Source organism: Neopelma chrysocephalum, unplaced genomic scaffold (assembly GCF_003984885.1).
Source record: "Neopelma chrysocephalum unplaced genomic scaffold, ASM398488v2 Primary Assembly neopelma1_78, whole genome shotgun sequence".
NCBI lineage: Eukaryota > Metazoa > Chordata > Aves > Passeriformes > Pipridae > Neopelma > Neopelma chrysocephalum.
The window spans coordinates 1736073-1762477 of NW_020897739.1; the positions used below are offsets into that span (position 1 = coordinate 1736073).

Sequence of the window (26405 nt, forward strand, 5' to 3'; positions counted from 1 at the left end):
CGGCGGTGCTGGTGCTCGCGGACCGGGCGCGCTCTCCTCCACAGCGGAGCCGCCGCGGCAGAGGAGCGGAGAGAAGCGGGGAGAGCAGCAGGTGGGCTCCGTGACGGGAAGGGCGGCCGGGTGGAAGTCGTGAGGCGGCACGGGGCCGGGGCCCGCATGAGGAAGGGAGGGAGGAAGGGAGGGAAAATGGCGGCTGCCACGTGGCGGGGTGGGGAGCGGTGATCCATGACTCCATGGGGGCTGCCGCCTGTGGCTGACTCCCTTCCTAGGCATGGAAGAGCAGAGCCTTGCGGATTGGCACAACTTGTACCTTCTCGTGGGTATAAGTCGTTGACTGTAGCAAGTAACAAACCGAGTCTGCCGTGGGGCTGGCCGTCTCCCCCTGTTCTGTTTTTTGGTTGTTTGGTTTTCAGTTTTCACCTTTTTTGCCCCCAATAAGCGATTACAGCCCAGTTTTTAAACTTTTTTTTATTTTATTTTACAGGAGCGCAGAAGCTGAAAATATGGAGACGTATCTGTTCTTGAAGATCCTCCCCCAAAAAGTATGTGACTGGGTGTATAGTACGTAATAAGCTCTTCAGGAGTGAGATTTTGATCGGGAAAAATAACGATTTCATAATTTATGTTTAGCGATTAATCTGCTGCGACTTGTTCTCTGAAATAGGTATAGGTTTGCTGTTTTATTTTAAGCCATGCTTCATTTTTACGTGGTTTATTGTCAGAAAAATGAAACCCGAGTGCATTACTGTGAGGAATGGGAGGAATTGGGTTTGGGTGTAGATGCATCAGAAAAAATCCACTATTCCTAGCATGAAAGTCACGTTGTCAGTACTCTTGTTTGCCAAACTAGAGGCATCCGAATCCACAGATTTCTCGGGGATATTCTGTGCAAGGGGAATGTCTTTTTCAGTAAGCACGTGAGTACTAAGCAGAATCTGCAGTTACAGGAGCAGAGGGAGACACGAGGTCGATACTAAAAGCATTGTTTCAGCGCATCCTGCTGTTCGGTGATGTCTGTTTGCTGTCTTGTATATTTTCCCGGTAGCAATATTAAACTGCCTCAAACTTGTTTTTACAGGGGAAAAACACTCTTGAGTTGTGATGGCAGAAGAAGATGGGGCTAAATTCCACATGTGAATTCTAGGAGTAGCTGTGACTAAAATTTTAATTTTTACTTGGGGGGTGGATCTGTTTAATTTTCTGGAATTGATGCCTTTTGTGAGCGGTAATATTTCTGGTTATCAAGCAGTGCTAGAAAAAGCTAATTTTAGGCTAGATCTTAGTTTTTAAATTCAGTTAAGATTTGGAGCTTTAATGAGAGATTTTGCAGTCCTTCTCATCTTGGCAAAGAGGGGCTGGAACACAGCTTACTGTGCCTAAAATTAGCCTTGGCTCCTTCTATACAAGTACAGTTAGGACGAGTAGCCCATTTTGTGCAGCTTTCAGGGATGTGCTGCTCCTCTTTGGGCTGTCACTAAGTGTTGAGCAATTACAATAATGGTTTTGGTAGTTCAGTGGCTGTGCTGCAGTGTCCTGTAGCCGACCACAGTAGTATTAAATCCAGTGACACGTGCACCTTCAGTGGTGGCTCCTCTGCTGCTGAAGTAAGTTAGAAAGGTTGTTGCAAAGAATGTCTGTATATGGCAGAAGCTGAAGGTAAGTTTTTGAAGTCTAGAAAATTTATGTGGAAACTTACAGTCATGATTTTGGTATCTATGCCAATATAAGGCGTTCAAATGTATGAATAAATCAATAAAGAGACTTTGGCTGCAAGTGTGGCTTCTTTCTTTCTGTTGGTAACCAAGATTAGACCTGCACATGCTCATTGGAATGACTTACACATGCCAAATCTACCTGTTTTGGGGATACACCTTTTGGCAGAATCTGTGATTTCAGGTGGCCGATGCATTGTCTGGGAATCATTCCAGGAGGGATATGACTTTGATCAGAGGTTACTGCTGCAGGGCAGAAACAGCAACTTTAAATGTAGCTGCTTTTTCAGCTGCAGTTCCTGGGGGCTCCATATTCACAAAAATAAATGGAGCTCCAGTAGATGGTGAATCACTGCAAAATCAGAACATTTTACTTACAGGTAAATGCACTGTCTTAGCTAATACCACCTGTGCTGGCACAGTCTCCTATGGAATATTTTCCAGTTAATAAGGAAAGTTTTGCAAATTGTTCCAAATAGGAGGTTTAGGGTAAGAGGGCTTAGAATGGGCTAGGAAACAAAGTCTATGAAGCTAGAACTGAAATCATCAGCAGGCAGTGTAATTACTGCTAAGTGTTTGGCAACTGAGGTGGGAATTCCTGTTGGGAGTGGATGGAGTGGAAGTGTGGGCTCTTAGTTACAACATGGATTAGATCTGTGGAAATTACTTCTGGTGGTAGTGTTATGTTTTGGTAGGGAGATCAAGGAACTGTCATAGGAAACATCATCTTATTTTTCAAGCATATACTTTTGCTGCCACAGTGGAAGTACAGCTGAATGTATATTCTGTGTGGACCTGTAGTAAGTGATACCACACCTGTTTAACTGGTGGTGTGTGATTACTCTCTCCTTTTAAACAGCTCTGTCATGACATCCTTACTGCTTGGCATTTTGAGCTCGTGGCTGCCAAGCCTGTAAGCCAAGAATCCTGATTGTGTACTTTGAGTTTCCTTTTCTCCAAGAAGACTTGGCTTGTGTAGTAACCTTAGTGCTTCTAGAAAATAACATCTTTTCTTACCTTCCACGAGCAGATGCTAGACAGACTGGCCAGGAGAGGTCTGGGGCTGTCCCAGAACAAGGTGTGGGCAGGAAAGTGCTGCTGTTGTGGCAAGCACACTGATGCAAAATGGCTTCCCTAATTTTTTAGTGTGGGGGTTTTTTTGTTCCTGGCTGTGGCTCTATGAAGAAAGCCAGATGCAGGTAAATGAAGTTGAAGCAGCAGGAGTAGGGCTGGGGATTGGTTTTTCCAGGGATCTTGAGTATAAATACTATAGCACAGGAAGGCATGAAATAGTTGCAGTAGCATTGAAAATGGAGAATATTGAGGACTGACCTTTTGTTCTATACAAGCTGTTACAGTGCTGTATTTCTGGAATTAAGGCAGCTAACGTTCTAGGTATTCTGCATGTAGTCATAAAATGGGATTTTGTTTTATCTGGGTAAGTCCCCTTTTTGGGAAGTTTTTCAGGGTCAGGATAAATTTAATAGATTTTGTGTGTCAGTTGCAGTGATGCTTCTGCTCTTGTATATTCTCTGTAACATGAACAAAACCTCGGGAAGCTAAGGAGGGCTGCATCTAACTAAGTCTTTAAAGTGTTGAGGAGCCTGAATAGATTACAGGCTGGTGTTCAGGATGGTCATTGGTAGTAGAAGTGCCAAGTGCCAATAGTTTATGCCACTATTAACACTGTGGCCAACCTGCTTAATAGAAAAGAAACTTAGCATAGGCTGAAAAGCAGGGGGTTTTATACAACCTCATTTATTAAAAATGCTGAATTGAGGGGAGAGCAGCAAGGGTCAAAAAATTCTCAGGCAGTTTTTAAGAGTATAGGATTAACTTAATTGTGACAGCCTAACTGGTGTGAGTTAAAGCAGTGGGAATTCTGTCATACAGGACAAACTTCCCTTTCTGAGGAAATAGCCCTAGACTTATACGCTTTGAATAAAACAGTTTCAAGAGCACCCTTTCTCATTTAATAAAGCTCACATGAAGTTTACCCAGCTGATGTTCCTGCAGCACCCGCTTGTACATCCACAGTATTAACGTACAGAAGTTGTAGTCAGTGTGGCAGTTTTTATTGTTTACATGTACATCATCAGGCTCACTGAACAAAAATGAGAATGGTATAACACAGAGACAATTTCATTTTATGTTAGAAACTGAAAAGGCATGCTCAGCATGGAAACAGTAGTGCAACATTTTAAAATCTAATAAAGCATCCTATTAAAAGAGCAGTACTAGCAAACTACTGTACTAAATCTGTTTACTACACTTAGTATGCAGGCTTAATCCCACCCCCAAGTATCGTATTTCTGTGGTGCAACTTCTAAAAGAAGATTATTTCCCCTGTACACAATGCATATATTGCACTATATAGACTACTTCACCATAAGTCTCAATGGTCTTGTATAGCAAAGCTTGGATGGTACGAGTGGATACATTTTGACAGACGTACTTCCCTTGTAATTAAACGGGCTATATATAAGTAAAAGTGTAATGGTTTCAATGTTCATTAGCACAGTCTTTCATATTGGTCTAACAGCAGGTGGTCACAGTACCGTGATTTTTGACATCTTTTTAAGTAATATACTTCACACGATTTCAAATGGCATGGAATTACAGAGAACTAAAGTATATTAAAGCACCCCATGTACTAGTTTAGCACCATTTTTCCAAAAAGATATTTAAATTAGTCATGAACCTTGAAAATTTCTGTGTGAGGTCAGCGAGAAATTAAGAGCCAAGTTTTCAGTCACATAGGCTTCTGCAATATCAATGCCCCTTTGTATGCAATTGAGCTGTGGGTATTTGTTATAACACCAGAGAGACACAGAACCATACAGAAATGAATGATTGCCCACTTACAGCATGAATGCAAGCATCCCACTTTTTCACAAGACATCACACAACACGTCATAGCCAGAGTGTTTGGGGAATAGGGAACAGGGAAACAGTCACTGCTAGTCACAGTTTGCACAATCACTATGTGGTGACACATCTGCCACACTTGTCACGCTGGAGTGTTTCATGGCCCACAGAGCTTTCAGTTCATCTGTTTATGAGCGTGTTTGTTAATGGCATATGCAGAGCATGCTTGAGATGGTCAGAATGGCCTTTGACAGGGATTGTGGAGATGGTGCTGAGCTGTCCTGGCTCCCTCTCAACTGCAGTCACAGGCTGATTCTGTTAGTGTTGCACTAAGATGATGATAACCTGTTGTGTTCTGTGTTCTAGGTTCAGTGGGGTGGCCCTTTCTAGAAGGACAGTAAGGTGGTTATCGGTGCCTTTTTATAATAAGTTGTCAAAGTTTTCACAGCATACAGAACAGTATTTGGAAAAGAGATTAAATGAAATCAAGATGTGTCAATACTTTGGAAGTCAGTGAAAACTCTCAGTTTTCCTGTAAAGATCAACCTGAACCAGTGCTGCAACTAAGTAAGAGAGAGCTGTCTAAATATGACCTTGTAGAAAACAGTAGTTTAAGACTATAGACCTTGTCAGACAGGTTTGGCTCAACATCTCCAATGTTGAGCATAACTTTCTCTTGTAGGATTGACAGAGGTTCTTTGCACTACTTAAAGTAAAGCCCAGCAATGAGAAGAGCGGGATATTTTTTAGTCTGACACTGTGGTAAATAGGATAAGTAAATCCTCTCCAAAATGCTGTATTTACTCAAAATTACAAATTTCAAAAATAAGACAAATGTTACTTATCTAGAGGAAGGAAAATAAGTGGTCATTTGTTTTTGATTTAGCTCTTGCAGCTGTGCAAGATGTTTGTGAGGAAACAGTCAAGTGTACTACCTGTTTCACTTGGGAATGTACTTCATGCACACTAAACTGTGAGAAAATTTATCAGAATAGCTGGGGATCTGATTATTGGCAATTATTTTCCTTCTAACATTTAATACATACTCAGAATTACTTAGCAAGAATCAATCTGCTAATGATCTCATTAGCTCCTGAAACGAGTCAAATTTAGAGGACTGAGTGTAAGATCATAGGGATAATAGGCAGACAGTCAAGAAATGATTAAATAAACTAGACTGAAGATTAATTGAGATCTGTAATTAATTCTAGAGAAGCTTGGAGCATAAATAGCTTGGAGCTACTGCAGTCTTCCCGTGGACAGTGAGTCTCCCAGTGAACTCTCCAGCTGTCCTGTTCCAGTGTTACTCTCAGCTGGCTATCACTTTCCCCTTAGATACACGTAACTCATTCGTGAAATATATAAACTTCTTTACCACAGAGGACAGTAATCCCTAACTGGAAAGGCTGTGTGTATTCAGCTTGGATTTAACAAAAAGGAAAACACACGTATCAGGAAAATGTGTCTGATTCCACCCACTGTGGGCCCCAGCTGTGCACTGTCTGTGCCGTTCAACTTGTCCTGCTTCAAAGCTTGGTTTTCATTCCAGACATTCATAGTTTGGTCACACTTTTTATCCAGGGCACAAAAGAGGATACTTTTGTGTAGACACCTGGGGAATCTTTGACCCCACAGCCGTAGCCCCAGGAGGTCACACCATACACAACCCAGCTTTCCCCTGGACGTTCACACATCAGTGGTCCACCACTGTCTCCCTGACAGCTGTCAACACGTTTCTGTTCCTGGACGTTTCCAGCACAGAGCATTCTTCCTGTGAATCTTCTTTTGTAGCGCTCTTCACATACCCTCTTGGGCAGTAAGGGGATGGCAGCCTGTTGTAGTGTTCTTGAATAAGCCCGTCCTAAAAAGAAGACCCAAATTATTGTCTCATTACAGTGGTTAGTCTTGGAAACATAAATGGGATTTAATCCAATTTATGTTCTCAATCTTCACGCTGTTTTGTCCTTAAATAACATGACTTGAAGCAAGACTAAATACTGAAACAAATCTACTGTGCATTAAATATAGTACTAAAATATATATTGTACATGTGAAATATAGATGCTTAAAAAAAAAAAAGGTAGCTTGTGTTCTCTGGATCTTTCCAAGGCTGGAGTTTGGTTTGTTCCAAGCACTTTGTGTCTTCTACACATGGGGAAGCAATTTTTGGGAGTCTTGAGCAGTGAAGAGTAAAGTCATAGAAATACCTAATTTCTAGGTCACCAGTTCAAATCCAGTCTAGCCCAGCCTGACAGGTGCTGCGTCTTCTGCTGGCTTCCAAGTTGAGCATCCAAATTTGGATCTTTGCACTTGTTTTCTATAGCTTGCACTTCTTTTTCAGTTGGAAGCATGGGAAATGAAAGCCAGTGTTGGTTTGGCCTTTTTAAAGTAAAATCTTAATAGTTGTAAAATAATTATGATTCACACAGTAAGTGTGAAATGTCAGCTGAGGTACTGGATGATGTAATTTCTTACCATAATTGAAGCCAATTATTGCTGTGGTTAATGTTTCCTGAAATAGATGTCCTAAGTTAACAATATTGCAGGACTTCCAGTGAATTTATGTAAGAAGGCTAGACAGAGCTAGGCAATAAATTAACAATTGTTTGTAGCATAAAAAGCCACCCTCCAAGTCTCTCTCCTTTACTGTAGTACAGTGACCCAGACATCTGTGCACACAGATTAGTGCATGTGGAGAGGAAGAACTGATACTTGGCCGTGCCGCCTTGTCTCCTTGCCAGTTTGAATGAGTCACTGGAACAAAGGCTCAAGTGTGGTTGCTGACTTGCACTGTGTTCAGCACCATAAAAACATAAAAGTAAAACATGGTTATCAATTTGTAAAACATTTAAAGGACAAAGAGCTTTGAAGAGGAAGAATCTTGTACTGACCGAAAAAGTGACTAGAAGCCTGCAATGCAGATTGCATTGTGGCTCTCATAAATTTTGGCAAGATGTTCTCTTACTTAAATCTAACTGCTGGTTGAAAGTGTCAGTGGTAACAAGGGAGACTAAAATGTCACTTGAAATTCTATTTCATCTACATTTTCTGTCCCTTTTTCTATTGAAGTAGTGTAATTTAAATAGCCTTTCCAAAATTAAAACATGCATGGTCCTTACCTTTAAAACCCTAACTGTGTTAGAGCTGTTAGTTGTGGACTGAGGCAGGGGGTGATATTCTGCTGCACAGGGTGTGCCTGGCGACAAATAAGCTTTTTATTTGGGCTTGTCAGTCTAAATGAGGCCATTTTACTGACGGGGTCTCTGATTTAGAGTGACATGGTTAATCACTGCTTTTCAAACACAAACTAAATTCAGTCAATAATATATTGTCATTCCTGGTTAAGGATCAGGAGAGAAAGTATTCCCCTATGCAAAAACAGTACAATTGTTTGATTTTGAGCATTTTCTTATTTTAAGTCTCTGAGATTTATTTTTTTTTTAAAGCAGCCTCAGATAGCATGATTGGCGCATGGAAATCATTAAAACATTTTTACCTGTGTCACCCCATCCAGTGATATAACAGTTGGGAGCAGTTTTCTGTGGTCTCTCTCTCCTTAATGGCAAACAAGCAGGTAAGACGTGGGTGCTGAACCTGGCACACTGTTCCTCTGGGCCCTGTAGCCTCACCAAGGCAATGTCGTAGTCGCTGCTGTCAGGCCTGTACTCTTTATGCATCACAATCTGTTGCACTCCAATTTCTTCCTCGTACTCCTCTGGTACCAGGGTGTGATAGTCTCCGACTCGCACAGCGTAATTCCGAGTGTTGTTGCCATACCTGAGATTGAGGTGAAAACAAATAGGGCTGGCTCATGCAAAGTCAGGTCCTAAGCAGGCAAACAGATTTCATCAGGGTCTCTATTATTCATATAAGTAATGATACCAAGAGATGTTTTTAAAGAGCAAAAATGCTCTCTCGGGTGTTTAGATTGACATTCAAATACAAATACAAAAATCTTCTGAATTTTCAGATTGGGCTCTGTTCCTTTTTGTATATTTTCACAGGCAAGTTTCTTATGACCATCTGCCATGACTGACACTGATTTCAAAGGTGCAAGGTGTGCATTATAAATGTATTTAGTTAGGGTAACACAAACTGCCAGTAATTACAATGAAAAACTGAGTGCTAACATCATTGTGATGGTCCAGATAATTATTGAAATGAAAACAATGTTCAGGCCTGCTTTGTAGGTTGGTTGAGAAATTCTGGAGGTTTAGATAACTTGATAAAAACCTCTTACATCAACTGAAGTTATAGTAAGGAAGACAAAGCATATGTGCATCACAACACCTATTGTCAAAGTGACAGAAGCTCTGTAAACCTTAGACTTGTTTTTCATCTCATATGATCCCAGTTTCTTTCACATCATAGACTAAATGGTAAATGCATTAGAAATTATTACTGTGGCTAAAATAACAATTTTCTGTGCATGCCTTTGGAGATTTTTGTATTACATGACACACAGCCCTTGGGAAAATTCAAACAAGGGAGTACTGTTGGCTACATGTATTTATTTTAAAATCTGGCTAAGCTAACAGAAATATTTGTCCTTTGAATTATCCTTTTCCTGAATAGCCTTCAACAGGAAATTTCTAATAATTTTGCAGAAAATACCCCACAGTGTTCCATCACCTTCTAACCTATACCTGTTCTTTTTATACCCTCCAGCAATGTGCTGGTCTCCATAGCTTGCTAAAGCTTGCTTGAGGAGCAGCAGACAAAGCAGGAACATTACAGTTCACTGCACAATATATAGCTGTACCACTGAATATTTCTTCTAGTTGTGGGTTGCATTCCTGGTTGCCTGCAAAGCTTGCTTTGTCTAATTTTGCAGATCTTCAGGTCTTCCATGAGCAACATTTCACTTGTAGGCTTCTAAGGAGAGAACTGTAGGCTGTGAACAAAGATCTGTTCATCTGAAGATGAACTTCTATACAGGATAAATGAAGGGGGTTTTTTCTACGCCTCATATTTCTAATTATCCAAAGTAATTTTTTTTTTATGTATAGACCTTCAAATTCCCCACAGGTGTCAGAATCACTCTGAACAAAACTTATAATAAGATGAGTGAGTTATAAAATGAAAAATAGCTTCAAACCATTTTTGATCTTAAATTATGTGTCTATGAAATTACAGAAACCAGTAATACCACTATACTACTTGTGAACAATTCTGTGTTTAATTTTTATCCCTAGTACAGATGAGCCCACTTTGGTTACCTAAGCAGTGTTCCAATTTCCGGGATATGAGAAATGGTATACTGGCCTTTCTCTTGTCTGCCTGTGGAAAATATGTGAAGAAGGCGCTTGATCTATAGATAGCTCTTGGAAACCTATCCCCTTAAAATCACTCTGAGCTCATTGGGAAGTTAAGCCCAGGCTGCTCAATGACAGCTCAGAGCTAAAGGCTCCTTCTCTCTTTTACAGTGAACAGTAGTGCATCCACAGGCTGTTGGAGCTGCAGGCTTAGGGCTAATTGCAGTTTTAATGCAACATATGGGGCCAAACAATACTTTGGTCACTGAGGCCACGTGTAACAGTTTTAGGGTAGCCTATAGCAGACCCTCGAGTGGCTGTGCCCATCTGGAAGTATCCCAGTGTATTTTGCTCCAGTCATGCTGTTGTCCCATGATGTGGATGTTCAGCAAAGTATCCAAAATGGGCATTCCTTGGCAGCACATTCCGTTTTCAAGCCTCTAATCAAAGGCTTTTTCAAAAGCTTACGTGTCATCCTTGGTAATCACTATAGAGATGATGAACAGGGCCATAGGAAGCCATTGTCTCTGAATTTTCATGAAAGGAACTGAAATGCTTTCATAGTTCCACAGAAACAACTGGAACATAAGTTGGAAGTAGCAGAAATTTTACTGAGCTTGACCATTTCAGCTTGAAATATTACCAGGAAAAGTCCTTCATGATTTCAGGGAACATGAAAATGAAAAGGTGTGCATCTGGTGCTGGGCAAAGGTAACATTCTGCATTCGAGTAACAGTATATCTGACTCTTCATTTGAGTTACTAGAGAGTGAAAGGAAATACTCAAAGTCCAAATTTAAAACATTTGCAGCCCACTTGAGCAAATTTGAGCAAATACCCTCAAAATTGCAGTGCAGTTCTATGCTTTCTTTCCAGCCCATTCCAATGAAATAATCACTGTTAAAAGCTTACAATACTGGACCAGCTTCCTTCTTGTGCAAGTTGATGCTTTTATACTTCAGTAACTTCATCAGCAATGAATTCCTGCTGTGTTACAGTAAAAATGTTTATCACTGCCAATATCTGTCATTACCAAAATTAATCTGAAATACTGCAGTTCCTGTGTTTGGTGTTTTCTCTGTTTTCCACACTATAACCTGAAAGCCATAAGCTGCGGTTTTGTTGGAACAGAAGGTTAAAATGTCAGAAGTGTTAACATTTTTTCATGAAAATGCTGAAGTTGTAAATATAAATCACATGAGTGATAACACCCAGAATAATTCCAATGTAGTAGGGTGTTTTGGTTGGTTTTGTATTGAGGGAAGGGAGGTTGGTTGGTAGGTTTTTTTAAAACCAAAAGGCCAACCCTTGGAACAGTTTTCTGTGGGCTTGAACTGGAATGCTTTTGCCTATACCCAGAACAACTGCACTGTTGCAGGGAGACCCACCTTTTGAAGCAGTGTGCAGCAGTGAGCACCCAGCAGCTGCTGATCAGAGTAGCCCCACACAGGAGTCTCCCGTCACCATGAGAGGATTTCAGTCGCAGTGCCACCTGCCACGGCCAGCCGCCCCTGCAGAGGGGGTGAGACACGGTGTTCAGGGGACAGCAGTGGGATTACCTTGAATCCAGAGCCTGCTTACTTTCTTTGACTGACATGTCTTGCAAACGGTGGTGCTTATTAATGGAGAATATCTTTATATTCCTGCAGCAGTCAGAATTCCATTTAACAATGGTCCGGATTACTTTACAGATCATTTGGGCATCCAGCACTCTGAGTGCTTCCTCCCACGCTCAGTTATTTGAATTTTCCCTTCTCAGATTGCATTCATTCTGCCAAAAATACATTCTACGGGTTCCTCGCCAAATACCATCCAAGTCAACAAACCAGAAATTTCCTGTCAACTGCAGAGGGGAAAGAAGGGAATTTCTTGAAAAGCTGAACCCAGCATCCGTTCCTGTCTGCATGAAAAAGGAAGCTGGCAAACTAAGAGGTCTAAAGCAACTGCAGAAACCTCAAGTAGTAGATTAGCACTTTTTTTCAGCCTGTGATAATCTTGTTTTCTGTAGTAGATCTGCCATATTTTCAGGCCTGTGAAACCAGGATGGCTGCTTCTTTGCTCATTTAATAGATTAGCAGTCAGGGGAGGGAGTGGGAGAGATGCACCTGTAAGCAACAGCAGCATCCAAGAGTAAGCAACAGGTAGTCTTAGGTGTTTTCTGACTCCTGTCAACTTGAACAGGTATGCTGGATGGCAAGAGCTGCCAGGGACCATCTAGTCCATCATCCTATCTGAGAGTTGCAAGTGCCAAATGTTTTAAAGTAAGGTGGAGGAATTTGCTTCCCGTAAAGAATAAAACAATTTAGATGTTTTTTATTTGTGGAAGATTGGATTTAGTAGGTTTTTCTTAAATGGGGTATCCAGTTCCTTTTCAAACTTGCTTCAATTTCTTTGTCTTAATGACTTCTTGTGACAATGAGTCCTTTTCTGATACCATTTGGATGTTCCTTTTCTTGATTTTGAAGCATTTCTAAGTGCACTATTGGATTTCTCTCACATTTTTGCTACATCTAGCATCCCTGTACTGATTTATTGTGAGACCAGCTTGCTTGTCCTGACTGAATGGTGCAGCACATTATTTGTCACCATTTTGTTTCATCCACTGTCCTTAGTGCACATATTCTGAGATAAGAATTCTCAATCTTTTTCTGTTACCCTCATTTGTCTCTTTACTAAGGTAAGTCATCCTACTTTGCTCTATCTGAATGCATTTTAATATTTTTCTGGGCTCCCTATTGTTGCTCTTCTTTGAAGCTCCTCCACTTAGGAAGTGTCTTTTTTGAAATAGATTGATTGGTGCTGTGCATGTCCTTTGAAATATGTTGCACAGTGAGATGTAATGACACTGTAAGTGGATTTTTTGCAATGCCTTTTGTGAGATTGTATGAATATGTATTTTTTGAGGTTACTCACAACTGTTAAGAAAATAAAGCCTATACTTCCTGAGTTTATAGCTGTGTCATCATCAAGGCTTATTTTGTAGCAGAAAATTAAGTCTTAGCAGTGAATCATACCCAGGCCTTTTTTTCAGTGTAAAACCTTGTACTATATTCATAGCTCTCTTTGTATAGCTCACATCCTTTTACTTGATAAAAGTAAAATAATTATTTGTAACTTAAAAATATAACACATTCAAGGACTAAACCCATAAGCATGTACAGATTTTCAAATAATGCTGCAAGTATCTATCAATTAGTACTTTTTAATTTCATGCCAAATTTGCTTTGAGTATATTTCTGCTTCTACCTCATGACAAGGCAAAAGAAAAGAAAACAAACCTACAATAAAGTTGTAAATTAGGTAAACCACTCATGGTAAAATACATGTCTTAGAAGATTTATATTCAAAATTACTTGTCTTTACCAGTTATTTACCGTAAAGAATTTTTCCCACCAATTATTCGCTTTTGTCGGCGATGTAGTAACCTCAATCCACAGACAGAGGCAAGAGAATCTAAACCAGAAAGGATATAGAGAGCATTAAACTCAACATGAAAAGTAGCCAGTCTTCAATGAGAGTTAACTAAAAAAAAAAACAAAACCAAACACAAAGGCTGAACTTATTCCGTGTTTCATGGTAGTTTTTAAATACCAAATTTTGCGTGGGGAAAATACACTGAAAAAGTCTTTTTAGCTGAGATCTTTTGACTGTGTTCACAGAGCCATTTACACATTTGTTTCTCAAGTGTAGGATTGTATAGTGTTTTTCCTGACTTCCTATTAGCGGAAGCAGAGCCTGGCCTACCTCCCAGGATTCCCACCCTTTTGTTTCTGTAATTCTTTTGGATATAACTGTTTCCTCCGTGAGGTGGGATTGTTCAGTCGGTCTCTTCCTACCGTGACAGTTCCCCACCCAGCCTTGGTCTGCCCCTCCCAGCAGGGCTTCACCTTTATTGCTGTTGCCAGGGGCCTTCTTGCTGAGGTGGTCACAGATCACGCCCGCGTCCTCGCTGTGCCGGCAGTTGTGTGTCCCAATGTCCTGCTTGATGCAGTCTGCCAGGGATCTCTCATTTCCTGTACACTTCACGTTATCCACGTGGATGGGGCCTTTGCCCTCACCAAAATAGGCCATTGTCCTTGCTCTAGCTGGACCTCTGCAAACAGAGCATATTTTTTCTTACTGAGCATTTTGAGGCATTAGTCTGCATTTTATTCAAATATTTCTGAGTGAGTAGCGAAAGGCATTGAGGTTTTATTCTGAGCCCTGTCACTGATTCACTTGCTAAAACCACCTTCTCATGCCTCTGTTCTTCTGGTATGTAGGGAAAAAAATAACAAAATCGCTACAGTTCATTAATGTTTAAAAAGTGCTTTTATGTATCTAGTTAGAAGGCACTGTGCAAAGTATTTTACATTGTAACAGCATTACATTTTGCTATAAAGCAAAATATGTGAAAGCTGCTTTTTCATAATCTCTTTAATCCTCATATAAAATCAGCATCTCTGAATGCTAAAAATAATTTGTTCAGGTCTGATTCCCTCAGAAAGATAGGCCAGTTGGAAACAGTAGTGTATAGTAGCCAGCTGAATACAATAGTGCAGCGTGGTAGGAGCTACGATTTACAGATCTGTTAGTTGTTAATAGTTATCAATATATTTCATTATCATGTCATTTTTAAAGTGCACCCCACAGCTGAGTTCTAAAAATGTCATGTAATTGGAGCAAGACTGAACCTAGTTCGGTATTGACACCCACCTTTTCCTGGGAGGAACCCAGTCTTTAGTGCTTGTGTAGCATTTAAGCATCTCATTTGGTAACTTTTGTGAAAGGTTATACTAATTATTTAGGATAATGCATCTTAATTTATAAATAGATATTTTGTTATATATGGTTTAAGAGTCAGAAATAATTACAAGTGGGAAACCACCCAACCAGCTGTACAGAGAAGTGGGTCAGGAAGCCACAGCCACCTCTAGGTGTGCCTAAACTACAAGTTTACCTATCAGTTAAGAGCAACTTACTGATATTTTATTGGGATAACAATATATACGGAATTCCATAGGTTTCCATTTTAAAGGATAATTGTATATTGTAAAGGACTGCTTCTATGTATACAGAAGGGTAACTGCAGGTATGGTGAAATGCTGGAGCAGAGAAAGAATTTGACAATGAAAATGTATTATGCGAGAAAGTATTTCCCTCCCTTTACACCTCTTTTTATACCTCTTTAATACCTGCAGTGTTGGAGAAGATAAGTGAGAATGGCATAAAGGGTCTATGTCCCTTCATTATCTGGGGATTGTGTGTTGGGGGGAATTCTAATTTGTCTTACCATTTTCAAGGCTTCGTCATACAAGAAGTGTGGCTGGATCAAAATGAGTCCAGCTCTCCATTGCCACATCCATATAAATGAAATATGAAAGTAATACCTACAAGCTTCCTCCCTTTTCAAACTTGCACTTGAATAGCCTTGCCTTTTTGGATTTTTTTCCTATGTACTGAAGGGTAGGTGGGCAGGATTTCTATTTAGGGAATGTTGGTTAGAATGCGTGAATTGTTAAAAAAAAACCAAAAAAAACAGGAAAGAGAAGCATGTAAAAGATATGACAGATGATACCACAAGGTCAACTGTCCTTACACATTTTTAATTTCCATGCCTGGGATGTATTTACCAGATAATCCAAAGCCTTAACTGCCTTTGGAACCGGTATAGGACAGTCTTTGCCTAATGAGTTTAATATGATTTAACTTGTCACAAGCAAATGTTTTTCTGTTGTGAGTGACACTCTGATTACAGCTAACAACAAAAAAAGTAAGTCCATGTCTCTGATACCTGTGGGCAGCTGATGTATCCTTGTATGCTATTACAAAATAGTGAGATAGAGCAGGGACTCGCTGTAAATTCTTGCCTGGTTTTGGTATCTCTGTGTCAAATAACAAAGTTTCTGCTTTAGGGCATTGCTCTGAAGTTCCTCAGGATATTGAAAACTACTTCATTTTGAATCTCCACAGTATTCTTAGCCTTTCCTTCAGAAGTATTTATTGCAGTTTAGTATAGCATTGTCTCTGCAAAATCTTACCAGTTACTTAATAAGGGCACTACGTCCTTCTTCCTAGCGTTATATGAGAGCAGTCTCTCTCTTACTGTGCATCAGTAATCTCTCAGTTTGCTGATAATTCCTGTGGAAGGTGTGTTCATACCCACTCAACCAAAACCAACCAACCAACCAAAAGCACCACAAAAAAACCCAAACCAACCCCCGCTGTTTAAATAGAACATCCACCAGGAAACAAATGTAAAAATCAGGATGTTCTAGAGCAGAGAGTGCAGCTTAATAGAGAAAATTATATAATTGGGAGATCTCTAAAGGTACATGTGTTAAGTCTCTGTGTTTGTTAACGCACTGGAATGTGCTCTTACAACTAGCTTTAGTCCACCCTCAACAAACACGTGTCCCTTAATTGCTGCTTTCCAAGCCAGCTATTTATGCACTGCTGACCATCAGAGATACAACCTTTTGCCTGCTCAGATCTGTCCCTAGAGAGAAGAGTGGCTTCAGGTCTTACCTCCTTGCTTTTCTCAGACACAAAGCCATGCACAGTAACATGCTGAGCTCTTCACATGCAGTATTACCATTATTTATAATATTGTTAATCAGGAAATCCAGTGAATTATTATAGATGGCCAACTATCATAGAAATAACAAGTTAAGAAACTTGTACAAGAGATGACTTGTAAGTCACTTTGTAGTTTTAAAGCCATAGTCTACTACTGCTTTCAAATACACTTCACTAAATGAATACCAGAGAGTTTTTAAAAGGCATATATTATGTGTTCAGACATCATTTGATGATACTCAGTTGCACCAGCTTCACATTATTAGATACAGCAAACAGTTAACACAATTTATCTCTCTTCAGCTCAGATTTCCTTAGGAATACACTCAGAGAAGACATTGCACTAATTTCCTGTTGTATTTCATTGGTGTTCTGGACGTTTTTCAAGTCTCATTAGTTCTGCTATTTATATATCTGCCCTATAGTTGTTATATTTTTACTGCTCTTGGGCATCCAGAAAAAAACTGCTGATGAGCGAATGTAAGCCTGATTGAGTGCTTTATTTCAAAAGTGACACCTACATAGCAGTGGTTTTAATTAGAGGGTGGGTTTGTCTGTCAGATCTATTCCTGTATTAAATGAAGCTTATTCAAATCACTGTCATGCAGGCCAAAGCCATAATCCTTTGTATAACAGTTTTATCAAATCTCCAAGCTACATTAAGTCAGATCAGTAAATGAGGGGGAAAAACCCATGAAACTAGGAATTCAGTCGCTGGTGTGCCTGGAACCTGCAGACATCATACTCATGCCTTGTGACAGTGGACACTGACCTGTTGCTGTATTTCATTAAAAATGTTAACAGTTATACTGGACACTATAAGGACTTCAAAGTCATCATCAAGGTTCACAAAAGATAAATATTAATAATATGCAAAATAATACCTCTCAGTGAAAACAGATCAAGAGCTTTTTGAAACAAATGTGACAAATAAAAGTTAGTATTTATAGCTTAGTAATTTGGAATACTTTATTTCCAACAAAAAATATTTAATAACTAGCATTTCTGTTGCCAGACTGACTGTGATATGCCTTTGAATGCTAAAATTCCTATTCCCAATTCTGGTAGGTAATGAATATTCCTTTTGAAGACACAGCCTTACTACTTTTTATACAAATAGTATAAATACACTTTTCTAAATGAATTGCAGATTGACAAGTTTTAAAAGGCATAAATTATCTTACCAGACATGTCTGTGATATTTGGTTGCAGAAACTTAACATTTGTAGATACAGCAAACAGATAATTTGAGAAACAGCTTAATGAGTTTTCTTACTTGTAGCCAAGCTGTCGGCAGACTACAGCTGCATCCTTATCAGACCATCCATCATCACAAATCGTGCCCCACTGGCCATTGATAAAAATCTCCACACGTCCTTCCTTCTTATTCTCACCATCCATCAGCCTGATGGGAGGACCTGGGAATAAATTACTGCTGTCAGCTCCCAACAACAGAAGCAAGAACTACTTCAAGTCATTTTCATTAAGTTCAGTACAAGGGGTCAACTGATGTTTATGTGAAACAAGCCCAATATCAGCTGTTAAAGCAGGCATTTTTCCTGGCTGACAAAAGGAAGCAGTTTGTCCAAAGTGCAAGACAAATATCAAATACTACTGTACTTTAAACATCAGAGTTCCTCTGGTTCTTTTATTTCATACATATAGCTCAGAAATGGACCCCAGTGGGCACAGAACAATTCCCCAAGTGAAGGTAGAAAACGCCCAAGATACGTTGATATGATACCTGTACAAGCTGGACAGCTTTTCCATATAGAAACTTTATGAGTGAGTTTAATGGTACCTCAGTTCATAAATCCATTCTCAAACTGGGTGCTGCTGCTCCTCTTAACCATTATCTCAGCACAAAAAGTGCAGTATTGTGTTAAACTTCAGCCATTCCTTATCGTTACACATGCTGTTCTGCAGCACAGTATTCTAGACTGATGTCTGACTACCTTTCTAGAAATTTAAATTTGTTGCTTATTCAGATATGTTTGTAATAGGAAGTCTCACTTATGTGGATTAGTCAGAGTTAATGAATCGTGGTTTGTTCATTGCTTGGCCTGTAGTTACGTTTTGAATCATTAGGCAAAGTACATATTTAATTCTCACGTTACAGTTCCTTTACAGCATGCAAGCAACGCAAGTAGCCTTAAAACAGCTATGAATTCCTCTGAGGCCTCTTTATAACATTTAAGTGAGAATCACCCCTAAATCTTTTTGTGTGCCATACGTTATAATCTTTAATACACTCATGAAGGTTGCTTTTTAGAATAATTGAAAAAACTGTTCCTCATTCTTCTAGCTTGTTCCTAATCTTCTCTAAATCTGTAAGGATGAGAAATTACTTAATGGTGCTCTTAAACAAAGCAGTGTTTTGAGACATTTGCATTTGATTATTAATTCAGATTAATCCAGACTCTGAATCAGCACTAGTTAAATACGGCCTAATTCATTAATTAAAAGAGGAAATATTTGAAAACAAAGTCTGTCTGCTTCACATGTAATTTAAAGCATATTGTTTCTACTGGAGTTCATACTGTGTGGGCAGTTCTATGAATTAACTTCACCAACCTGTTTACCTACACTGTCATGATCTTACATACTGAACAAATTATTGTAGTATATTCTATCTCATTTTCAGTGTTCCTTAATATCTGTATTTCCTCAAGTCAAATCATCTATTAATTTCTCATATTTTGGCACTGAATTCTTCCCTACAGGGGAAAAAAATGCTTTTTCAAATGCTAGAAAGTAAATGGTAACAACAGAGTCTTTGTCCACTTTCCAATCAGAAATCTAGGAAATGAAGGATAAACTGTTTTATTTTTTTGTTGAACTGATGTTAGTCTGGAAGAATAAAAATTCAGGTAAAAATTATACTTCTATTAACCAGATAGAGGCATGGGATATTAATAATACTTTATTGTTATCTTCTTGTGGCTTAGAATATATATATATATATTTATGAGCACAAAATTAATATAACAGTCTGGTAATGGGGGATGTGAGAATGTTCCCATATGGATGTATTTAACTGAACCAGACCTCCTTCAGCTGAGATTATATTTTATAGGAATTTGAGCAAAGCAGCACAGATGGTTTGCATCTGTAAAGACAGCAGTCATGATTTGAATTCCTGTTATTTTGGGGTTGAGAAAATTCTTTCTACCAAATATGATTTGACATCATCTACACATAATGGAACTGTACTGCAACATAAAGCATTGTCACTGGATGGTGAGAGGTCTAAAGGCTATAAAGAAAAAGGCTATAAAGAGGGAGAGACTACAAAAGTACATGTGGAAGTGCTGAATGTTCTTATAACAGGTAGCAACATCGTGCAGTAAATCCGTGTCGTGGTTTGAACTTCAGGCACCCAGGCACACAATTCCACTACGTTTCAGCAGAAGCTGGGAATCTTAACTCCACTAGTTATCATTCCAATTTCAAAATCAACTAAAATATTCTGGGGTAAACTACATAATATTGGCATCAATTTTCTAAAAGGCAACATACTGACAAGCTACAAACTTCATGTAGCAAATTGTAAAAATTAAACTTTTTCAGAACTGCTGAGCAACCCATTGTTCCCCTGTAGTTTCTACTGTGCGTATCTGATAGCCAGAATGATTGTTTAATTATCTACATAGGAATCTTTGGAATTTATTTGTATATATTTTGTTCTACAATGTCACTATGTAACTGGTATTTTTCTATCATTTCTTATCAGTGTTTTTATTCTTTTTATTTTCATACAAGTTTCTAGGCTTTTGACATTGGAACTGACTCTTTTATCTGTGTGTGCAGTATCATTCTGTTCTGGTCAGCAAGTGGGGCCCATTCACCCAGACACAATGTAAATGGTAGGCAATAGTAACACTATTATAATAGTAATAGTGCTCAGGTATGTCTCCAGCTTTTGACATCAGGAGAAAGTTACTTGGAGGCTGGAGACTGCTGAGTAAACTTAGTTATACCATCAGGAAGTGCAGGATAGGTCTAAAATCTCGTGAAGACTGAGAGAACAGCATCTCTGGAATTTGCCACGCAAATCTGTGTTGAGCTTTAATGTTCTGGCTGCTTATGTTCCTCTAAACAAAGCTGGATTACTTCCTGTGATCTTCATGAGAATAGTGAGGATTTTCCCTTCCTGTTCCTTCTCTGCACACATCTGACAAATACTAGGATTTTGAGCACCCTTAAGTGTCCTTTGGGACCCTTAAGTACTTTGCTGGGATCTGTATCCACAGCAAAACTCATACCCTAGTTTCACCAAAGAGCTGCCTTACCGAGTGAGAGCTTATGGTTGTCATTATCTGGATGGCAGATGAGCCTGACATCCTCCTGATGGTTGCAGTCATGCTTTCCCCACTCCCTCCGTGAACACTGCAGAAGGTTTGTCTCCTTCCCGGAGCAGCTGACATCATCCAGCCAGATGGGCCCAGAGCTTCCTTCTGAGGAGCTCTCTTTTTCCATACCTGCACTTTTTCCATACCTGCACAACATATACGCAATGTTTTGGTCCACACTGAGCAGAGGACTTGTGGTGCTTCAGCACTAGAAAGGAAATTAGTTACTCCTGAAGAAATAAAGGTTTCACAAGCATTAACTGTAAACAGTGTTAACTATGACAGAGCAGGTTCAGTTAGCATTAAATTCAAGGAGAGCACCATATGCCACCTCTTTGGTAATTTTTTTTTTAAAGGAATTACTATTACGTTGATACAAACTTTGAGGCTTATAGCATATTCTTAGTATTATAGATACATTTAAATGTCACAGTCTGGAGAAAATGAGACAAAATCCTTTTTTGAATGTGAGCTGTTACCATCTGAAGGCAAGACAACAGTCACCTAGTGAGAGTGCATCTTTGTAGCCACAGTCAGTAGGAAAAGTAGTGAAGAGTGAATTCATCAAGCTCTAATGGGATCTTTCTAAAATAGGCTTTTCAATACATAACAGTGTTCCAGGGCCAGGCTGTGGGTTTTAATAAAGTAGTGCAGAAGGACTTACACCTTGAAAATATCTGTAATTTTTAATGACTGTATGACAGGCAAAGATTTAGAAGAATCTAACTTTTATAGGCAAAATAGAATACAAAATCATTTTTTCTCTACAGCATATGCATTGACCTCAGCCAGAAAGATGATTGGAAGGAACTTGGTGCATAAATGCTGCTGAATTACAGTGTCTGTTGAAGGGTTTTTTTCTACCTAAACTGAGGCCATAAATACCTCTTTAACACTGTGGGAAGCAGGCTTTAGTGGATTTTAACTCAGTAGTTTCTACGTAGCACTCAGCTAACATTAAAAAACAAGACTCCTGAGTAGGGTCCATGTAGGGTTCATGTAAATGTTTGTCATCATTGTCAAGTCACGGAGCCAGATATCCAATATCAAGTAATCTTACTTAAATCCCAGCTGCCAGCAAACCACCTGCGTGTTCAGCTCTGTCCACCCATCGTCGCAGACGGTGCCCCACTGCCCACTGTGATAGACCTCCAGGCGTCCCTCGTGACTGCCTTTCCCACTTGTGAGTCTTAGTGCACCATCTGTGTCGTTAACGAGCAAGGGAAAACAAAACCAGGAATCAGTTTTTCTTAGATCCAGTTATTGTTCTAAACCAAAATCAATAACATCGGGTTTACTGCGTCCGAGCCGAATACGAGACTCCTACATTTAGTGCTGATCCCTGCCTGTGGTTGGAGATGACAGGAATGCCATAATGCACCCGCTCAGCTGCAAAGGGTTGCTTAATGTAACTGCTTAAGTGCACAAGGAATAGCGCAAGATATCGATCCCCCAGGCCCTTATTACACGCCAGGTCTGCAGGAGTGGGCTCAGATTACACAGTTTCACTGATGTACACCTTATCTTTTTCTTTGTATGCTGTTATGTCCCACTGATTCCATACTGACACGCTTACTGCCACTGGCAGATGATACCCAGCTGAGGCAATGCCCCACAGAGTAAGTGGCAGTTGGCACTTTACTGAGGAACCAGGGCCTTATTTTGAATAATGAGATTTTCTGTACCTGTTATCCGTAGCCAACAGCTGGTTCTTGCTGATACTGCCAGAACAGTTAATTACTGTGGGGTTTTGTGCATCTGCAAACTTTAAAGGTTCTCTTTCCAGAGCTGTGAACTCTGCATTTGTCCCTGCTTTTCTGTGTGATTTTTGGTAATTGAAGTACCTGTGAGAGGCGTGCAGGAAACGCCAGCGTCTTCTTTGTGGGCACAGTTGTGTTCTCGCCAGGAGCTTTTTGAACACTGTTCTATGGACAGTTCATTTCCCGTGCACTGCACTTCATCCAGCAGCACGGGGCCGGAGCCTTCTCCGAAGTAAGCCTGGCCCCACGCCTTGGCAACACCCCTGTCGAAATGTCAGGAACACCCAGTCAAGAACAAGAATGCTGAAGATTTTCTCTGCCTTTTGGTTTTTAAGCATAACTTTCCTAGAGGAGATTATAGATGCACAGCTTGGGTATGAGGATTCTAATTTTAATTTTAATTTAATGTTTATGCGTAGTAAAAGTAATCCGATATATATTTCTACAGTGACTTTCATCTGTTGTCCTCAAAGCACATTAATCAAATCTCAAATACCCAGATGAGGCAGATAAAAGTGATTGTTCCACATTCAGTCATGTACAAACCACAGCAAAGAGATCTTAAGTGACTTGACAACCAGTCAGCAGTAGAAATAAGAACAGAAAGCAGACCTTAGCCATGTGTGGGGTATATTCTGTATCAGCATCGAGGATTTTGAGCACAACAAGCTGTGTAAATTGAAAACACTCCGTTGTTCAGCATTACAGAAATTATGCAGTGTTTAACACTTGATGATCTATCAGGATTTTTCTAATTCTATTTAAGATACCATGTCTTTCATATGTAAATGTTTGTCATGGTTTGGTTTCTTTCCACTCAGTGGTTTCTCTGTTCATATATTCAGTCCAGTTTGAAATGTCAAGGTTGAAATGCCTTCTGAATTTTTTACTGTAATGATTTACCTATCTAAATGATTAGTTTAAATTAAGTAACATTCAGGGCCAAAAATACCCTCAGACACACAGCAGGCAACATTTTAGCAAAACACATAGCTTCAGTCTGAAGTTAGTGCCTTAGACCTTACCTTTTCTTCCAAATGACCTTCCTAATTCCAAATAACATACTAACAGACCTCTTGCTCTGTTTTTCCTTTAACAATGCCTTGAAGATTTTTAATAGATTGGAAATTATATTTTTCATTGAGATTTGAAAACATTTTCTGACTGCCCTTACTGTTCTTCCATATACTTTGTTAAGTAACCATGCATCTTTATATGCAGCATTAATTTACTGAGCAATGGTATTTTGCAATGCTGGTAATAGGAAAAAGAGACAAGTCCTTCATCTCTCATATTTCATAAAGACTTGCTTTTCAAAGTGGTTGAAAGTGTGAACAACTATATAGTAAGCTAAGAAAATATAATCCATAGGATACACTGATGGTAATACTTCAAATCTTGGTATCCCATTTATATTTAAGCATCTAAATAAATAAAAACATATTTGTTTTCCAGTGTATTTGGTACAAATGTATAGAAAATGTTAGAAAAAAAATCCTTCGTCATTAAGAAGCTGGCTGAAATCAAAGAGATAATGCTTGACTGCAGAAAACAAATTATACCATAATCTACTAAAGTGTAGAGTTCCAGTAAAGCAGAAACAAAACATCCCATTACTATAACAAGGGGAATTTGTATTGAGCAAAACATATTTATGACATAAAAATGATAAAATAAATTTTCATTATTTTTCACCTATTAATGGTATATTCCTACTGTGAAGTTTTATAGAAGTGCTACAGAAGAGTTGAAGGGGTGTGAGAAGCTACTTACTGAGATGCTTTACTTTTACAATTTCTGGCACGTTTCCAGATGGATTAACAGTATGCAAATTTAGATTATTTTTAGTACTTCAGAACTGGTCTACTGCCACTGTTGGTAAGATTTCACTTCATATTAACGAGCACATGTGTTGTGACATCTTGCTTACTTAAGAAATTCTGTAAATCTCCAGACATGTTTCAAAGAGAGCAGACTTAGCACCATCTTAATACAATTTATTTACTTGGAAAAATGAATCAAATTAGAAGCTTCTCAGAACTGCCATTTCTGATCATTAAATATAAGTAATCAAAAGTTTTAGTGTAATCAGCAAAGAGGCAGGTTAAGAGCATTACACTTGTCATTACTATACAGAAATGCAAAGCAGAGCTTAGTAACTCCTCAAACCTATTAATAGTGGCCCAATTCAAAAGCAGGAAAAGCCTTTAAGAAGAGAGACTTTCCATTAGGTATTCCCAATTGAAAATTTAGAGGCATGTAGAAATACAGCATAAAATAAACTGGGGAAAAATAAAAATCTGATGTCAGAAGAGCATGTTGGTTCCCACGTGGCTCCCCAGGAGATCTAGTAGCTTTTTAAGTACTGCAGTTCTCATCCTTTGGAGCTAATTTGGGTGGCACGGGCAGCCCAAGGCCTCAGCTACAAAATAAGTACACTCTGGGGGCCACCTATGAATGTCACCAGGCTTGCTGCCTACAGTGCCACTTCTTTCAATTCATCATAATCTCAGCAGGGTTAACAGGCGAGTTCTGTTCCAGTCTACTCTGCATTTACCTGCTTAGTTCTCATCCACTCTGTCTCAGACATAATCCCCTTCTCCTCCTTGGGATACATCTTAGTGGCTTGTCTGCCTCTTGCTCCTAGTTCTTGTCCTCTTCTGGCCTTTCATCCCAATTATCCCCATCTCCTTCCTCTCTCATTCAGCAGTTCTCCTCTGTCTCCCACTCCTGCAGCAACTTCCCTCAAATACTGAATACTCTCCTGTGTGGTATCAAAATCACCCCCAGCTGTTTAGAAGAGGAGCAAGAAAATCCTGTTTGGCTGCTGTGGCTGTATTTCGGCCCATGCTCAGTTCAGACAGAATCACTGACAAGCTTAACTGTCAAAACTTCAAAAGGTCTCTACCTCAATATATGCAAACTGACAACCTTCAGGGAACCATGATTTAAACAAATCTTGAGAGATGCTCACAGGTACACCAAAAAAACACATCCTCTCTGACAAAGCAGCGCTCTTACGCCAAAGAAAGGAGGCTGTCAGGCTCTTCAGTAAAACAGATTGTAAGGATTGGAACGGTCAAGCCAAATTCCTTTTCATCACCTCTGTGTTTTGGTTGAAACCTTACAGGAATCGTAGTGAGTTTTCACTAAAAAGTCAACATTTATTCTGAGACACGTTTTTTGTCTGACCTACAGACAAAACTGTCCCTATCATATGACACTGAAAACTGGATCCTGTAAATCAGAGTTCCAGGGAATTAAAAGTAATGGCACTGTATCTAAACCTTCTATAAATAAACTTAGTGACTGTCCCATGGTATTAGTGCAATTTTTAAGGAGCATTTTTTACAATTACGCTTCTCCTAGCTTCAGCTGTGTATGTGGTAACTCCTGCTTTGCTGCTGGAATAAAAAAACATGTAGAAAAACAAACCCAAGGCCAAGCTGCCGGCAGACAACTTCAGCATCTGCGTCATCCCACTGATCGTCACAGACTGTCCCCCACTGGCCACCGTGGTAGACTTCTACTCTTCCTTCGTGGGCGTTGTTCCCTCCAGCCAGCCGGATTGGAGTAAAGACAGGGGCTGTGATCCAACACAGAATATGGAAAAGGTCATTTATTTCCCAAAATAGAATCCTGATAGTAAAGAAAAAGGAAGGTGCTTAATGGTTTCTCTGACATCACTCCAGAGCTACACTTTATTTTTTCTAGTTAGACAGAAAACCTGAATTTAGACTTCCTAGAAATGAGTTCCCCTCAGCTCCACTGTCACTAGCTGAAGAATAGTACAGACAGGTAACTCTACTGATCTTGAATTACCTACGTGTGAGAGCATTCACAGACACTTAGTGCTGTAAGGCCTAATACTAAATCAGTCTGTAGAGCTGCATTTCTACCA

General features: G+C 39.5%; 1 protein-coding gene and 1 non-coding gene across 2 annotated transcripts in view; one reads left to right on the plus strand and one right to left on the minus strand.

The window, feature by feature from the left end:
• Positions 1–221: 221 nt before the first annotated feature.
• LOC113970729 lies at positions 222–352 on the plus strand. Its single transcript, XR_003535308.1, has one exon. It is a non-coding gene; the product is annotated as a small nucleolar RNA SNORA24 (small nucleolar RNA).
• Positions 353–3765: 3413 nt separating this feature from the next.
• Positions 3766–26405, minus strand: part of PRSS12 (serine protease 12) — a 34335-nt gene continuing 11695 nt past the window's right edge. Inside the window, exons 5-14 of the mRNA XM_027689803.1 lie at positions 25940–26090; positions 22589–22767; positions 21805–21946; positions 20685–20890; positions 17669–17810; positions 13722–13927; positions 13209–13287; positions 11223–11345; positions 8077–8357; positions 3766–6441 (exon numbers count right to left, since the gene is read on the minus strand). Of these exons, the coding sequence (XP_027545604.1) occupies positions 6134–6441; positions 8077–8357; positions 11223–11345; positions 13209–13287; positions 13722–13927; positions 17669–17810; positions 20685–20890; positions 21805–21946; positions 22589–22767; positions 25940–26090 (1817 nt within the window). The 3' untranslated portion in view covers positions 3766–6133. The remainder of the gene's footprint in view (positions 6442–8076; positions 8358–11222; positions 11346–13208; positions 13288–13721; positions 13928–17668; positions 17811–20684; positions 20891–21804; positions 21947–22588; positions 22768–25939; positions 26091–26405) is intronic.